Here is a 17,579-nt window from a genome sequence, read left to right on the forward strand (position 1 = left end):
TAGTAAAGTTACATAGATTTCAGGTGTACAATTCTGTATCACATCATCTATAAATCACATTGTGTGTTCACCACCCAGAGTCAGTTCTCCTTCCATCACCATATATTTGATCCTCTTTACCCTCATCTACCACCCTCCTCCCCCCTTACCCTCTGGTAACCACTAAACTATTGTCTGTGTCTATGAGTTTTTGTTTCTCATGTGTTTGTCTTGTTCTTTTGTTGTTTTTGGTTCATATACCACATATCCGTGAAATCATACAGTTCTCTGTTTTTTCTGTCTTATTTTGCTTAGCATTATAATCTCAAGATCCATCCATGTTGTCACAAATGGTCCTATTTCATCTTTTCTTACTGCCGATAGTATTCCATGCTGGAAAAGATTTAAAGGCCATTTTTTGACCCACAAGATTCCTCATGCTCTCAGTCTCTCCATCCATGCCTGTATCTGAACCCCAGCCCCAGTTCATGGCAGCCTTCCCCTGAGCACTCCATGCCTGCCACAGTCCCAGGCTTTGGGCCTGATGCTGGACAGGCTGCTAAGGTTTACTCGCATGTTAACATCAAGGTCCACGCCACCTTCTCTGGGCACTCCTCCGTACTGGGATGGCTTACCTGCCTCCAAACTAGGCAGAGAGCCTTGGAGTATATGAACAGGGCTTTGCACAACTCCCAGGTGCAGTGCCTGGGGCACATTAGTCACTCAATAAATGTTTGCCGAATGAATGCACATTTACTGGGGAACTTACCGAGAAGTGTCGGTCACTGCTCAGTGTGCCTTTTCTTGCCCAATCTGACTGATTCCCTGGAGAATGCTCTTAGACAGTGGATATGTGGTTGATTTCACATCTGTAGGTTTTAGGGTTTCGTGACCAAGTAACCTCCTTTTCTCCCTCTCCCCTTGGCATATCAGCTGACCCGCCGGTTGCCGCCCATCAAGGAAGCTAAGCCACGGTTGCAGAAGCTCTTCCGGGACTTCTGGCTGTATTCCGTACTAATGGGATTCGCTGAGGAGGGATCAGGTAGGGGCGTATCCGCTCTCCTGGGGGAGACAGTGCACAGTGAAAACAAAGGGGAGGTAGTACATGACCCTAAGTATGAATGTGCTCATTCGAAATTAGTCCAAATGCAGCTGCTGCTTCCTACAAGTGTTTGCAAATGTTACTTCGCAGATGTGGTGTAGGGTTCTGAGAATACCACATATCTTAGGAAAAACCTGCCCAAGTTAGGAAACAGACTTGTTTCTGTGTCCCATTGTTGGGAATAATTGGCTCAAACAAAGGACCCACGATTCTAGAAGTTGTCAACCTCGACCCCACTGCAGTGCTTCCCGGCCAGGGCGGTCATCTCACTCATGCACTCTCTTTCAGGACTCTGGCCAGAAGAATGGTACGAGGGGGTCTGTGAAATAGCCACCAAGTCCCCCCTGCTCACTTTTCCCAGCAAAGAGCCGCTGCGGTCTGTCCTCCAGTACAACTCAGCCATGAAGAACGACACGGTCACCCCCGTAAGGATTCTCGCCCTCCCAAGGACAGATGATGCAGCGCGGGGGCTCTGCTGAGTTCTCTTGAACATAAGAATAGATCCTTTCATGTTCCTTGTTGGCCACTGGGTCCGTGTCTCCTGGGGGAGGGCCGTCTGCCCTTCCGGGTACCCACGGGAGTTCTCAAGTGTGCGTTTCCCTCTAGGCCGAGCTCAGTGAGCTGCGCAGCACCATCATCAACCTGCTGGACCCTGCCCCCGAAGTGTCCGCCCTCATCAACAAGCTGGACTTCGCCATGTCCACCTATCTCTTGTCTGTTTACCGGCTGGAGTATATGAGGTATACAAGCCTTCATCTCCCCGCACATCCGTCTGAGCTGATTGACGTTTTTGTGCCTGGGACTTCTTTCAGTTCCTCCCAGACATGCAAGCTTTCTTAAAAACAAACAGAAAACACCCTCTGCTTTTCTTGTGTGCTCCTCCTTCCTGAGCACCAAGCACCATTTCTAATAACACACTAAACTCTGTTATCATCTTTGCCTCATAGGGAATAGGCTTCTGAGCCATCACAATGGATGTTGCAAAACTCAGTGCACTGACTGGACAAGAGCCCGGTTAGGAACCAGCCCTCACTGAGAATGTTCTAAGGCCCTGAGAATGTTGTAAGGCTGGCTTCCAGGACCACAGTAGAATGCAAACAGGAAGTAGGAAGTGGCCAAACCAATCCCACAGGTGGCCCAACGCACAGAATGCATCTGTAACCACAGTAGACCTAACAGCTATAATAATTGTCATAATCTATAATGGTCATCATGACAATACCAGTATTAACATGGACTGAGAGCTTATGTCAGGCCAGGAACTGCCCTAAGCTACACATACTGACATGCTCTCCAACAACCCTGTGAGGTAGGCACTCTCACATACCCATTTTACAGATGAGGAAACTGAGACTGAGTAGTTAAGTAAGTTGCCCAACATAATAATCCCTGATTTAGATTGAAATGCAATAGTCTCTTAGGCACTGTGCCATGCTGCCTCTCCCAAAAATAATCTGGAAGAAGCAGCCAGGACAATCAGAGTCCTGCCTGTGGCTGCCAGTGTGAATGCTACAGACCCACCATACTAAGGCCTGAGGCACTCTGGGCTGCAGCCAAATACATAAGCTAAAAAATGATGTGTTCCTGTCACCAAAAAAGGTCATTTTACACTTAGCCTGTTTGTTTAAGTTACAGGATGGGTGCAGTTAATTGTAGAATAATGTTTTTCTCAAATGGTTTGAAAAAGTATTCTTAAAATGAGTTATATTTAGAAAACACCACTATTTTAACCTTTTTTGGTGTCACAAAACCCTCTTTGTAAAAGAAATCTTACTTGGAAGCTCAACATGTAAAATAGATTAAGGCTGTTTGGGGTAGGTGTGAACCCCCACCTTCCCTCTCAGTCCCCTGCTCCTTGCTTCTTACAGCCCCAGGACTCCAAAACAGAGCAGAATTTGAAAGCTAGTGACCCATTGTCGCCAGAGTCCCACAGAGCTAAGGGAGTTTTGACTTTCTTTTCATTATAATTTTTTTTTAGTTATAAAAATTTGAGAACATTACACAAAAACTTGGAAATAAGTAGAGGGGGTTAAAAAAACACTGATCTCACCTCTATCCCCTGTAGCATGTTAATACAGTTCTTTCTAGTCTTTTTATATATATATATATATATATATATATATATATATATATATATATATATAATACATTTTCAGAGAAAAACAAAACAAGACAGACCAAAATAGAGCAAAAACCTTGTTTTAATCCTGTCGTGTGGCTGTAAGAGCCCCCTCTCAGCCTCATGTGCTTGCCTACAGGGCTGTCTCTTGCTTCCCCACAAGTGTACCTGCGAATGTTTTGTTTGTTTGTTTGTTTTTATTGGGGAACAGTGTGTTTTTCCAGGACCCATCAGCTCCAGGTCAAGTCGTTGTTTTCAATCTAGTTGTGGAGGGCGCGCTCACTGGCCCATGTGGGAATTGAACCGGCGACCTTGGTGTTATGAGCACTGCGCTCTAACCATCTGAGCCAACCAGTCTCCCTATGCCTGTGAATGTTGATCTCAGACTCTCAGGACAGGCTGTTGAGTTGGCTGGTAAATGTAGACTTATAAGGGGTCAGCCTGCAGCAGCTCCCATAGACCCAGCTCCCACCCTGGGCTCCCTGCCAGTCCCCAAGAGCACTCTGTTAGCTTGAAGAAGCCACCCTGAAGCCTTTCTTGAAAAACCTGGCTTGCATTATTCCCAGCCACTGGTTATCGGGAGAACTTTAAAACAACAAAGTGGAAAGTGTGAGAAGTTACGTTAAAGCTGTGTGCACCTGAGCACTCAAAACCGCATGTGCCCAAAGCCACCGAGCCTGCCCCCCTGAAGCTTAACTCTCAAAACGTGGGTGCGGGAGCCCATGGACACACTGAGGAGTGCTAGCCTAAGTGTGTGCCTGCGTTGTCCCTATGGAGCCCTCCACAGAGACCGTGATTCAAGCTCATCCCTTTCTTTTCGTTTCTCTTCCTTTCCCCCCAAGGTTAAAGATGTTTTTCGCTCTAAAAGTCAAAATGTTCACGGTGCATAACATAAAAAAGAGAAGGAAAACATTGGAATGATACAGAAGATGCTAAAGATGAAAATATACAAGCCTCACTTTCCTAGCCCTGAATCCAGAGATGCCCACTGTTGACAGTCTCTTACTTTCCCTTCTAGAAGTCTGTGCATATGCAAGCATGTGTGTCCCACATGTACACAAGGCACATGGAGTCCTTTGGGAAACCCGTTTCCCCCTGCACCTTGCTCTTTTCACCTAACAGTACATCTTGGATGCTTTTCTGTAGCCGCACGTACAGAGTTACCTCTCGTTTTGGTGGAAGCATAATGTGCCATCAGTGGATGTACTTTGGTTTATCTGACCAGTGTTCTATTGATGGACATTCAGTCAGTGCTATTAGGAGAATCCTTGTGTGCGTAACCCTTAAGATGCATCACTAGCGGTGGGTCGCTGGGTGGAAATTGTGCATATGTCATGTTCGGTGGGTAGGCATCACCCTCCAGAAAGTCCGTGTCAGTGTATGCCCCTCTGAGTGGCATAGGGCATCTGTTCCTGATAGCCTGTTTCTGGGCAGTGTCCAGGCTATGATAGGGAGTGCCTGGAGTTTTCACAATTTACTCAAAACTGTTCTCCTTATTAGGGTTCTGCGCTCAACAGGTCCTGACCGCTTCCAGGTCATGTTCTGCTACTTTGAAGATAAAGCTATTCAGAAAGACAAGTCTGGTAAGTTTATTATTGTGGTATTCTCATGATGAATTGAGCTTTGATAGTATAAAAATGAACGCTATGCCCTATTTTTTGACTGTGGAGAAAATAGTTTTATGAAGCTGCATACTACATTGGAAAAGATCAGTATAAAACATATCACCTTAGAAAAAATGACATATCTTTCTGGCTCTGCCACTGCTGCAAGAAGCCTGAGAGCTGAAGGGTGTCACTTTTGCCACCATCAGTGCTCAAGTGTGTCCCAGCCCCCACATTTCGGTCCCTAATACTGTCCTCTGCTAGAAGGATCCTGGCCTCCTCGGCTGGTTGTTGATGGACCTGGAGCATCTTGTTGCCGGGGAGCAGGCATGCCTTTTGATGTCTGGAGAAGACTGAGACGACCAAGAACCAATTTAAAGGGACTCCCAGTGGACAAATTACCTCAATTTGAACATGCATACAATATTTTATTGTGCTTAAAAGGGGCAAATATACTAGGATATGTATGAGTATTTGTTTCTTCCATTAATTATTTGTGAGGTAGAGACATGTTATTTCTTTGGGAGTCAGGAAAGAGTCACACAGTCCATGGAAGAGGTTGGTACCTGGTCTCAGAGAGTGAGCAGGTGGAAAGGGCACCAGCAGGTGGTGAGCAGAGGCATCCTGCCAAGTAGCCAGTTAAAGATGCTCCATTAGCTGAGGGCTCCAGAGAGAGTTGGTGTGGGCACAGTCCCCATTCCTCAGCATGAGGGGCTCCTCGGTAGTCCTGCTAGTTATGAGAAGACCCCATTCAGGATCACAGATGTGTCCAGTGATGCCGTCAGGCCGAGCCAGAATGTCAGTGCAGCAGGTCAGGACCTGTGGGCCATATCTGATTTAAGGGCTGCATTAGTCCTGGAAAAGTTTCCAAATAACGAAAATTTATATGAAACACAAAGATTCACAATCTCCCGTGATGCACATGTCCTCAGACACTGTGTGCACAGAGGGTCTCAGGTAGCCCAGTCCCAACTAAGAGGACCAGACTCCTAGGAAGACAGAAACATAATTGAATCCCTTAGATGGTGTAAAAATATTACAATTACCGAAACCCTAGTGAGGTAAACCTAAGAATAGGAATAAAAATAAGAAGAAAGGGCTGACCCGGGGGCTCAGGTGGCTATGCTCCTAAGGCGAGGTCACCGGTTCGATTCCCACATGGGCCAGTGAGCTGCGCCCTCTACAGCTAAGATTGTGAACACTTTAACTGGCTCTCCCTGGAGCTGGGCTGCCGTGAGCTGCCGTGGGCTATGGTGTGCTGCCATGAGTGGCCAGTGGCCAGCGTGAGTGGCTGGCAGCCAGCGAGAGCTGCCCTGAGCTGCTGGGACCGGCGACCGACGGCCTCAGCAGGGGAGCGGGGAGAGCGCAAGGCTCATAATACCTACGTGGACCAGGGAGCTATGTCCTACACAACTAGACTGAGAAACAACGGCTTGAACCGGAGGCAGAAGAAGGGGAAAAAAGGAAAAATAAAATAAGAGATTAAAATAAAGGCAGCAAAGGAAAAGAATGCATAGTATAGGCACTGTTGGGCCAATTTTAGTATAAGGACACTAATAAGTTTTAGCATTGTATTGGTCTGTGTGCTGATTTATAAGGTGTTTAAAAATTTTAGAGCCTGGGCCGGCCCGGTGGCTCAGGCGGTTGGAGCTCCATGCTCCTAACTCCGAAGGCTGCCGGTTCGATTCCCACATGGGCCAGTAGGTTCTCAATCACAAGGTTGCCGGTTCAACAAATCGAGTCCCGCAAGGGATGGTGGGCTCTGCCCCCTGCAACTAAGATTGAACACGGCACCTTGAGCTGAGCTGCCGCTGAGCTCCCTGATGGCTCAGTTGGTTGGAGCGTGTCCTCTCAACCACAGGGTTGCTGGTTCAACTCCCACAAGGGATGGTGGGCTGTGCCCCCTGCAACTAGCAACGGCAACTGGGCCTGGAGCTGAGCTGCGCCCTCCACAACTAAGACTGAAAAGACAACAACTTTAAGCTGAATGGCAACCTCCACAACTAAGATTGAAAGGACAACAACTTGACTTGGAAAAAAAGGCCTGGAAGTACACACTGTTCCCCCAATAAAGTCCTGTTCCCCTTCCCCAATAAAACCTTAAAAAAAAAAAATTTAAAAAAAAAAAAAAAATTTTAGAGCCTGAAATATTAGACCTATGTTTCAAGTGCTTAGAAGAAGAAGATTAATTTTGTAATTGTGTTGAAATACTTAGAACTTTGTAGGCTAGACCCACACATTTGTATTGATTAACTGTGTGGGTAAATATTTCGAGGAATGCTGATTGATAATTCCTTTTTTTTTTTTTGACTTTGTGCTTTCTTTTTTTTTTTTTAAATTGAGGAACAGCGTGTTTCTCCAGGGCCCATCAGCTCCAAGTCGTTATCCTTCAGTCTAGGTGCGGAGGGCGCAGCTCACTGGCCCATGTGGGAATCAAACTGGCAACCCCGTTGTTCAGAGCCAGCGCTCTAACCAACTGAGCTACCCGGCCGCCCCGATAATTCTTAAGATTCATAAATTTAGTATTAATGAAGTACAGTTAGCCATGAAGAATCCTTTCCATGCCAGAAGCCATTGGCACACCGAAGAATCTATGAACTTGTTCTTGCCAATGGAGAACTAATCCCCAGATACTTTCTGGTACCATTGTTTCCTTTTGTTGAAAAGTCGGTCCTTGAAGAAATCGCTTTTAAAAAACCACCTCAGGAACTCTGAGATGCTTCTTCATGTTAGACTTCCAATAAGTGCTTTGCAGAGTACTTCACATACCTGCACAACTGTCAGAAAATTAGGTGCATGAATTTATTTTTGCAGCTGGGAGCCCTGGTTGGCAAAGAAAGAGGGTGTGAGGGTTCTGGAAGCTCCCTCTACTGGCAGTGAGGGGAAAGATTGGAGTGAGGAGGAGCCCATTGGAGACCAGGGCGGAAGGTACAGACATTTTCTATGGAAGGAAGCCTCTCCCACTAGAGGTGCAGGGTATAGGAGAGGGGAGCCCCACACTCAGAGGGTCTCACACACGTGCCCCAGGACCACGTGGGGTGTAGTAGAAATGCCGTTAACCACCGGCTGAGCTGCTCGTTGATTCGCTCCCCTTGTCCATCCACCCAGCTTTGGGTTATTTAGCAGCTATTTTGTACTAAGTTTTGTTCTGGACAGTTGGGTCACCCTAAGAATCTTTGGTTCTACGAAGGAGATAAAGCAAGAAAAAACAGACTGCCAACCCCTAGGGGCCAAAGAACTTACCACATTTCGCCAGCCTCTTAATGAGAATATCTTCAGAATGAATCAGATACATTTCTGAAGCTAGATGTCTCCTCTTTCATTCTTGCCTGAGCTGTTTTTCTGTTGCTGTGTTATAAGAGGAAATTCAGTTGCACTAGGGACCGATTTGCTCTTCACGGACACTTTTAATTTTCACAGTATACTGTACTCTTCCACATGATTTCAAATGGATCATTGTTTTTGTTCTGAGTATGGTACTTAGGTTAAGCCAATAAACGTGCACCATTGAGTTTACTTCCCCCTTGCTTTTCCCTCCTAAAACATGAGAGGTAGGAAGGAAGTGACATGTGTTATTTATGAATTTTCAGAACCAACTATGTGTTATTCATGAATTTTCAGAGAGAGTTTATATGAACCATCTACCAGCCCCCAAAGGGGAGTGCCGGCGCCCCCTCTGGGCAGGTGTAAGCCAAGCCTCGGTGTGTTCCTACAGTGCCGGAAGGTGAGGGCAGGAGTCTGCTGCTTGCCTGCCAGCTGCCCAGTTACTCAGTACAGGCAGACCTTGGAGATATTGTGAGTTCGGTTCCAGACCACTGCAATAAAGCGAGTCTTGCAGTTAAGCCAGTCATCACCATTTTTGCTGGTGGGGGGCCTTGCCTTCAATTTATAAAACATACAACATCTGAAGTGCAATAAAGCAAAGTGCAGTAAAACAAGGTCTGCCTGTACACTGGTAATGCAGCGCTAACCTGCAGTTCCAAAGGAGAGTGGCTTTTCTAAAGCAAACATCTTCTTAGATGCTACTACATGATAATGATGGGCGTCTGACCACTATCTGATTGTTATTTATCTTAGAAATAACAGCCTTAGCAAGCAGCCTCTCTCTAGTCTTAGGCATCTGCCCAGGTCACACTAATCACATTTCATATTTCTGAGAGCTGTTGGGGCCTGTTTATCATCACAACAAACACATATGAGATGCCTCTTGATGTTTCAGGCTCCGTGCCGGGCATGGGTGCAGAGGAGCAGCGCCTGCCTACTCTCTGTCCTGCGGGCCTTGCCGCCCTGTTCTTTAGCCGTCCTAGTTAAAGACACTGGAGAAGTGGGACAGCGTTGTGGAGGACGAGTGGACATTTTAATAGTTTTTTCTCAGTGATTCTCACAGTGTGCTGTTGCTTTTTAAAATCTGCTTTGTACCCCAGTAGCAGTGAGCACACCCAGTGCCCAGATCTTGGTTTCCAAATACCATTCTTCAGTGAAAGGAACCAGGGCTCCATGAAGAAATGGTTGATTCTAGGGAGGGCTGAGGACGGAAAATACAAGATGAGCCTGGGGCACCTTGTAGTGCTAGAAGGTAAAGTCATATATTTTTCTTAAAAAAAAAGAACAACAACAAGAGGAAGAGAAAGAGAAGAAAGAGGAAGAAGGAGAAGGAGAAGAGCAGGAGGAGGAAGAGGAGGAGAAGGAGGAGGAGGAAGGAAGGAGAGAGAGAGAAAGGAAAAAAGAAGAAGAAGAAAGAAAGGAGGAGAAGGTTACAAGGACACAGGAGCCAACGTGAAAAAGCTCCATGTGGCCAAAGCTGGAACAATTTGAGCAACAAAATAAATATAGTATTGGGTTATAACCTAATAGGTAAAATAAATACCCATGAGTCCATAACGATTAGATGATTGAAAAATTAAAACGAGAGAGAAGGGACAAAACTTTCTCATCGAGTTCCAATTACTAAAAGAAAGAATGAGGAAGGCAGCAAATCCCAACGGGAAGCACAGTAACTGCTGCGGCAGAACCCACTGAGAAGTGCTGAATTAGGGGCAAAATTTTAAAGAAAAATGGCATATCTACATAACCTCAAAGTTATCTTCCCCAAAGTATTTCTCAGTTACTGTGGTAGTTTTAGTTTATGTCTACAGAGTCTCTTCAGGAGATGGTACTCGATTCCTCACCCGAGTGTGGACTGGACTCAGTGACTCACTTCTAAAGAGTAGACTGTGGGAAGGGAGAAGTAGTAACTGGACAGTGGGAAACCTGGCAGACCGCTGTACACAAGTGATCAAGGCCAACACGCCAGTGGTAGGAGATACTGGTTTCACACCCCCTGATACGATGCGACAAGAAGGGCACTTCACCTCTGTGCCGTTTTCCCTGAAGTCCTATAACCTCAGTCTAATCATGAGCAAGCATCAGACAAACCTAAACTGAGGGACATCCCACGAAGGGCCTGTGCTCTTCAGTGTCAAGGTCATGCAAGACAAGAACAGACTGAGGAATCGACACAGATTTGGGAAGACCAAGGAGACATGATGACTGAATGGCAGGTGGCATCCTGGATTCCATCCGGGAACAGAGAAGGGATCCCAGTGGGGAAACTGGGAAAATACAAATAGAGGCTTAAGTTCAGGCAGTACCATTGTATCAACGTCCAGTTCTTAGTTTTGACAAATGCAAAGTTAATACCAGGGGAAGCTGGGGGGCAGGGGTGTGGGACTCGGTGCTCTCGCTGCACCTCCTTAGTAAGTCTAAAATCACGTCCAAACAAAATGTTTGCAAGTGGTTGGGGTTGCGCCCTTTCTGTTGGTGCTCCTGACCTGTGGGAACCCCTCCTCGTTGCAGGGATGATGCAGTGTGTGATTGCCGTCGCAGACAAAGTATTTGACGCCTTCCTGAACATGATGGCGGATAAAGTAAGCCTTGTCAGAGTGCCAGCGCGTGTGTGCTGGGGGCACACAGAGGGCACGTGCTGGACCTGTCTCTTCTGACCTCCAGGCAAAGACCAAGGAGAATGAAGAGGAGCTGGAGCGGCACGCGCAGTTTCTCCTGGTGAACTTCAACCACATTCACAAGAGGATACGGAGAGTGGCGGACAAGTACCTGTCTGGTCTGGTGGATAAGTAAGCTCATTTTCCTCTAATGCTGTGTGTGCGTGTGTGCGTGCGTGTGTGTGTGTGTGTGTGTGTGTGCTCGTGTGTGTAAACTTTAGATTTGGAATGCAGGGAAGGATCCTCCTCATATTATCAGTCCAGAAAAAAATGGAGTCAGAATTACAACTCTCAAAGGGTGATGCAGCCTTCCACAGCATGTCAGTGAGTTTGCTGCAGTCACGAGTCACAGCCATTCAGTCTGCTCCCCTCAGGCCTTGGGTCCCAAGTTCAGGAGCAGCTTCTTCTCTTCACCCCAGGGGTGAAGAGATGGCCATTTTCTATATGTGCCATGATGTGAAAACATCGAGGAGCCCTGGTGCCCCGGTCGTAAATGAAGAGGATTGCTTGGGGGAGTGGGAGAGAGTGGCCTGGCCAGGGGTTGGATGCAGGTGACTTGGGCCCGTGTCTGGCCCTAAGGGCTGGGACTGGCCGGAGCCTGGGGAGCATTTCCCACTGGCTGCCCTGCCTCAGAGGCCTCTTGACCGCCTCTAATGCTCAGCTGGGCAGCCAGTGGTGGGGCTCCCAGCCCCCCAGGCAGCACTTTAAGGAATGCAGGGTCCCTGGGGACTTGGCTCCTGGGTCCTGAGAGGTGGCTCTCGGTACAGGTTTCCCCACTTGCTGTGGAGTGGGACGGTGCTAAAGACCATGCTGGACATCCTCCAGACGCTGTCATTGTCGCTGAGCGCTGTAAGTATCCCCGCCTCCACGTGGCCAGATTGGGAGTGGGGCGTCCAGGTCCCACCCTGGCCTTTCCCAGTAGGCTGCAGCCAGTTCGGAAGCCCATCACAGACAGGACGAGTGTGGGGAAGGGAGGCGAACGCTCTGCCGCTTAGCGTGGCTGCAGGTGCAGCTCAGCAGGGGACGGGGCAGCTCCAGGAAGGCCGCTGACATCAGGAGTCCTGTTGTGCTTTCAGGATATTCACAAGGACCAGCCTTACTACAACATTCCTGATGCCCCCTATCGGATCACCGTTCCTGACACGTGTGAAGCCCGAGAGGTAGGCCTGGACTGGTCCCCTTGTTAAGGGCCATTTCACTGCCATCTCCTGTGTCTGTCAGGGCCGGCCTGTTCTGTACATTATGTCACTCAGTCCCCAGCAGTTAGAGGTGTGAGTGGTTGGGTCCCATCCCGCAGTTGCCAGGGTCACAGGGTATGAGCAGGTGACTCACTCAGCCACTCAGCTGTGCTGATTCTCAGCTCTTTTCTTGTTTCAGCTGCCAAGGAGGTTTTAGCTACCTGTCAGTTTACAGCATCTCAAAGCTGCATGAACAAGCATGGCTTTGAGGCGAGCTTCATTGCTGTGAGGCGTGCTGGCTCTCTGTTATTGTGGGAGTAGTCACATGATTTTGGCTTTGTGTTGCGCTGCCAGAAACTGACAGAATGAAAAGCTCCAGTTAAGGAAGACGTGCCATTGCCAGATCTGGCTCTGAGCCCTCACTGTGAGAATTGAAGCCCAGCTCAGGCCGGAGCTCCCCCAGCCTGGGGCTGGTCATGTCCCAGCCTCGGGGGCCCCCCAAACCGGCTGCCCACAGGGAGTTCCTCACGCAGCCCTATGATGGCTTTTAACTCCCTGGGCCTTCCTTCCCCTTCAGTCACTGACTCGGTGGCTGTGCAATGCTCTGTGAGTGTGGGCTCTGTCACGCCGCCTTATGCAAGAATTATAGACTAGGATGTACGTGGGCGCCCTGCACCCAGGAGCCTGGGTGTTAGAACATCGTCCCCATATTAGTTTCTGGCTGTCATAACAAAGTACCACAGACCGGTGGCTTAAACAACAGAAATGTATTTTCACACATCTGGTGGCCAGAAGTCTAAGGTCAAGGTGTTGGCAGCGTTGGTTTCTTCTGAAGCCTCGCTCCTTAGCTTGCAGATGGCTGTCTTCTCCCTGTGTCCTCACATGCTCGTCCCTCTGTACGTGACCATGTCCTCATCTGCTCTTCTTACAAGGACATCAGTCCTATTGGATTAGAGCCCACCCTACTGACCGCATTTTAACTTTAAAGACCCTATCTCCAGATGTAGTCATATTTTGAGGAACTGAGGGTTAGCACTTCCTCACATGGATTTGGGGGGACACAATTAGGCCATAACGTAAGTAGCCACCGTCCTCTGACAGCCCAGATGCACTGACCTCGGGTTGATCACACCTTCTTCCAGAGCATCGTGAAGGACTTTGCTGCCCGCTGTGGAATGATCCTCCAGGAGGCGATGAAGTGGGCGCCTACGGTCACCAAGTCCCACCTACAGGTACTTTCTTGAAATCCTCAAAAAGCAGTCTTGATAAGCTCTTTCGAACCATCCAAAGAGCTTTGCACAAACTCAATACAAACTGCACTAGTGTGAATAAGCAGAGACCAAAAACATTAGTCAATAGAAGCCTCAGAAGCTGATCTGCGTTAGGAGCACCTTGAGGGCTAAGTGTGCGAATTGGGAGTGAGGAGAACAGGTGTGGTGGGCTCGTCAGGCAGGTGGGCCCAGGGAGCCTGACCGCTCACACCAGGAGAGGTGTCGGGTCTGTGGCAGTACTTGGGGCTGCTTGCAAGATGGGCACGGGCGGCATGGTGGGCTGGCGCCCGGCAGGCCGGCAGCAGCTCCCAGGGCGGAGTACAGGATCTAGAGCGAGGATCCTGATACAGAAACAAAGTCGGGACTCCTGCCCATTAGCTCCATCTAGGCTGCATGTGTAGCTGCACAGGAGCCCTTTCAGCCCAAAGTACTGGTTTGTAAATGGGAATCGCTACACGGTGAGCCATTGCTCGGAAGATGGTCAAGCAGAGATAGAACAAAATGCCACAGTATGTGAGAGGAAAGAGTCACCTTAAAAGGGATGAAAGATAAGAAAAAAGGCACTAGAAGAAGTCTGGCTTCACAAAGAGCAGGTATGTGTCAAGAGGAGCTTGTGAAGTTGATCTCAGCAACACTTGTCAAGATAAAGCTAGTTCCAAAGTGTTTCTGGGTGTGGAGTCCAGGAAGGGTAGAGCAGCCAACTCCATGAGCCTTAGAAGCTTTTCGGAAATGCATTTTACAAGAACCCGTGGGTTGTACCTAGGGTCACTGTAAAGTTCCTCCTCCCACAAACAGGTTGGAGCAGTGAGGGTAGAGATATTAGGGGAATGAAAACAATGGAGCCTTGCATTGGGCAGGCTCACCAGCTCAGCCGGACAAAGCTGGGCCTTGTAACTCGACGACCCATGGCTATCTAGTATATATACTAGTACTCTACAGACTGGTAGTTTCTCAAACTGGTCATATTTGGGAAATGTCTGATCTCTTTTGGTTCACATAGTAAGGAGGGGCCTTAACTCCTAAAGCTGCAGCCTAAAGAGGGGAGGCCCCCTTTCATTGCTGAAAGGGTTTGGTGGACAAAAAAGGGGTCAATAGAGAGAGCTGTTTATTTTCTCAGGACTGGCCTAAGAAGGGAGTGAAAAATCAATAGGCTTGACATGGTCTTGATACTTTCACTAGGTGTCACTTCAGGCCCTCGGTATCCTTTCGCCCTGTACAGTCTGTCTGTCTAAACCCCCGACCCCACCCCCACCCCCCAGCTGTCTAGCCCTCACTGCCGGCCTCTCATCCCTTTCCTGCCCGGGCTTCCTGTCTGCAGCCTCAGCCAGCCCTGAACCGTCTTCCACGCCACCCTCCACACTAGCCCTGTTTCAGTAGCAGCGTGCTCAGTGCCTCCCCGATACATGTGTTTATTAGCCACTCCCCATCACCATGGGGTCCATGGTTGGCTTTCTGGGGCTCGAGGAACCCTCCCAAAACATTAGTGCACTTGTGTGTATTTTCCTGAGGGGAGTTATGTGGTTCTCCCTAAATTCCTTCACACGGCACACAAGGCCTTTTGGACCTGGCCTGTCTCTGGCCTGGGCTTGCCCCCTGCTGTCTTGCCCCTTGTACTTGTCACTTCTGCAGTGCTAACCCCAGGAGTCCCCAGCGCAGGAGCCCCCCCCACCCCCGCCTCACACCTCCAGGCTCTGCCAGGTGTGCCTCTGCTCCTGCGGGGCGCCCCCTTCCACCAGTTGGCCAGGCAAACTCAGGCACTTGCCCTGCCTGCCTGCTGTCCGGCACGCTGCCCCCGCGAGCAGGGCTGCTGCAGCCGTAGAAGTGCCCGTGTGCCGATAGCAGGACCAGAGCTCTGCCGCTGTGTTCCCAGCACTGGCAAATGGCAGGCGCTCCCAAGGACGTGCTAAGGAATCAGCAATCCTCTCAGATGTACTTGTGCCGGCTGCTCTAGGGACCAGCTTCATCCTCATTCACATGGGAGCAGCAGCCAGTCAGAGAGGGGCTCGCACTTAACTGAAGGTCCCACAGTAACTAGGAGGGGGCGGGCCCAGCACTAGAACCAGTGTTTGCTCTACCGCCTCACACCTCAGTTTGTAAAGTGGTATTTTTACCTTTAAAGCGCAACAGTGTTTTTCCCTCTTTCAGGAATATCTGAACAAACATCAGAACTGGATGTCGGGACTGTCGCAGCACACAGGCCTGGCCATGGCCACCGAGAGCATCCTTCACTATGCCGGCTACAACAAGCAGAACACCACCCTCGGGGTACGTGGGAGCCAGTGTGGGGGCAAATGCCAGAGCTGCCGTAGAGCTTTTCACGAAAGCCCCTGGGCACCCGCATGCTGCATGTGTGAGGGCCACTCAAAGTGTCTGTCAGCGGATTGGAACCTCATGAGAGATCCCCGGGTTCAGAGAAGAGCTGGTCAGGAAAGCACGTATTTCCTTACTGTGCTTCTGTTTTGAAAATATGGGTTGATGGAGATCCAAGCTTGATTCATTAGTGAGATCAGGTTTGGATTTTTGCAAGTCCACAGCCACGAGGGAAGAAACTGATCTCCATTAGATGCAGTAAGCATTTTATAGTCACGTTGATCTGAAACGTTCCACAACTTCCTAATAGTCCTGTATTCAGCAGATGCTGAACTGCACACACGCACCTTTAGCTTCATCTTGTTCTGCCCAAGATTAACTTAGAGGGCAGCACATTTACTAAGTAGTGCTTCTTAATTAAATTAGAGCCTAGGATCAAAGCAGGGGGCGGACTGCAGGTGATCCGATCGGCAGCATCGTGCTGTGGCATCTCCAGCCCTCAGGGCCCAGTGCAGGCCTCTGTCGACCCTCTGAACGCAACGTGGCTGTGTGTGCCGTTGGTGCTTAACTCTCCTGGGATGGAGTTGAGGGAGGCTGCCCAGGAGGAAGAGAGGAGCCCATTGGCTAAGCCAGAGGAAGCCAGTGTCTGCTCACCTGTGTCATCTTCATAGCACTCACCCAGGTTACTGTGTTTTCTGTGGAGACATCAGCATCCCAGACACGGGCAGCAGAGGCCAGGCTGTGCCCCCCCCGCCCGCCCCCCAGATCTTGCTCTGGCAGGGCCCTGTGGCCTAGGCTCAGCTCCCCAACCTGGTCTCTCCACCACTCTGAGGACACAGGCAGAGGCCAGAGGCAAGGCTCACAGGCTAAGGATGCATGTGACAACCCATAATCCTTGTCTAGGCTCTAGCCAGCTGACTTGTGAGAGATAGATTTTGCCTAAAAGACTTAAATCTTACTCCTCAGAAATCAGACTTCAGTTAGGTTTTTCCCTTTTCTGTTGCTAAAGAGGAAAGGATACTATTTATTGTGTGTGCTGATGTGTTGCTGTGCTGGATTTCCTGGCCTCGGCGCCTGTGCTCCGTGGGAAACAAAGGAGTCTGCAGGCCCCGCCGTGACATCCCCATCATAAGGCACCGGGGGCGAAGGCCTGGGAGGGGGGCATTTCAGAAGCGTGATTTTAGGCCCCAAGGAACTGAGTCAGAAAACCTTTGCACCGCCATCCACCACACCTTGGTGTGCTGGGCACGAAAGCCAGAGCTCAAGGCGGGGAGCTGGCCTGCCATGCAGCTCACCTGTGCCATTTGCTGCCCCAGGGCTGTGCAGACATCCTTGAGTCCTCGTACAGCCTGGTGAGAGGGCCACTGTTATCCCCATTTTGCAGGGGACACACTGAGTCTCACAGACAGTGAGCGACCTCCCAGGGTCTCAGAGCTGATTGGTTGCAGAGCCAGGTTCCAACGCAGGCCTGCTTGGTGTCGAAGGCTATACTGTCTTGAAAAATGTGAAGCAATTTTAGGTGACCTTATTATTAGGGTGGTGCAAAAGTAATTGCAGTTTTTGCAAAATTTTTTTAACCTTTCAAACCGCAATTACGTTTGCACTAACATATATGTGTGTGTGTGTGTGTGTGTGTATACACACACACATATATATACATATATATATACATATATATGTATATATATGTGTATATATATATATTTTAAATCAGCTTAAAAGGTTTATGAGAAAAGTTATGAGAAAGATAGGTCGTGTTGGTTTGTAGTAAAATGTGCTACAGGGAAATATGAGTGGTGGTCAGGCATGTTGGCAGTCTTCGGTGGTTCTGGGCAGAGTAGTGACCAGCCAGGGTTAGGGAGAGCAGTCGCTGAGACCCCCAGCGCTGGGGTTGGAAGGTGGGCTGAGGGCTGAGGCTGAAGCAGAGGAAGTGGGGGCTGTGTGATTTGCAGATATTTTCCCCATTCTGTGGGTTATGTCCCTACTCAGATGGCGCCCCTTTTGTCCTGTGTTGTTGCTGTCAACAGGGAGTAGA

At 49.0% G+C, this 17,579-nt stretch overlaps 1 protein-coding gene across 1 annotated transcript in view; it reads left to right on the top strand.

Annotated features, from left to right (window-relative positions):
- PI4KA (phosphatidylinositol 4-kinase alpha) overlaps window positions 1–17,579 on the top strand; it is a 112,247-nt gene that overhangs the window by 71,494 nt on the left and 23,174 nt on the right. The window contains exons 20-29 of the mRNA XM_019710135.3: window positions 913–1,021; window positions 1,370–1,506; window positions 1,688–1,821; window positions 4,701–4,783; window positions 10,640–10,710; window positions 10,793–10,917; window positions 11,553–11,634; window positions 11,862–11,945; window positions 13,106–13,195; window positions 15,380–15,499. Of these exons, the coding sequence (XP_019565694.2) occupies window positions 913–1,021; window positions 1,370–1,506; window positions 1,688–1,821; window positions 4,701–4,783; window positions 10,640–10,710; window positions 10,793–10,917; window positions 11,553–11,634; window positions 11,862–11,945; window positions 13,106–13,195; window positions 15,380–15,499 (1,035 nt within the window). The remainder of the gene's footprint in view (window positions 1–912; window positions 1,022–1,369; window positions 1,507–1,687; window positions 1,822–4,700; window positions 4,784–10,639; window positions 10,711–10,792; window positions 10,918–11,552; window positions 11,635–11,861; window positions 11,946–13,105; window positions 13,196–15,379; window positions 15,500–17,579) is intronic.

This window comes from Rhinolophus sinicus, chromosome 9 (assembly GCF_057876585.1).
Source record: "Rhinolophus sinicus isolate RSI-liver-muscle chromosome 9, RSI-T2T, whole genome shotgun sequence".
NCBI classification, from domain to species: Eukaryota; Metazoa; Chordata; class Mammalia; order Chiroptera; family Rhinolophidae; genus Rhinolophus; species Rhinolophus sinicus.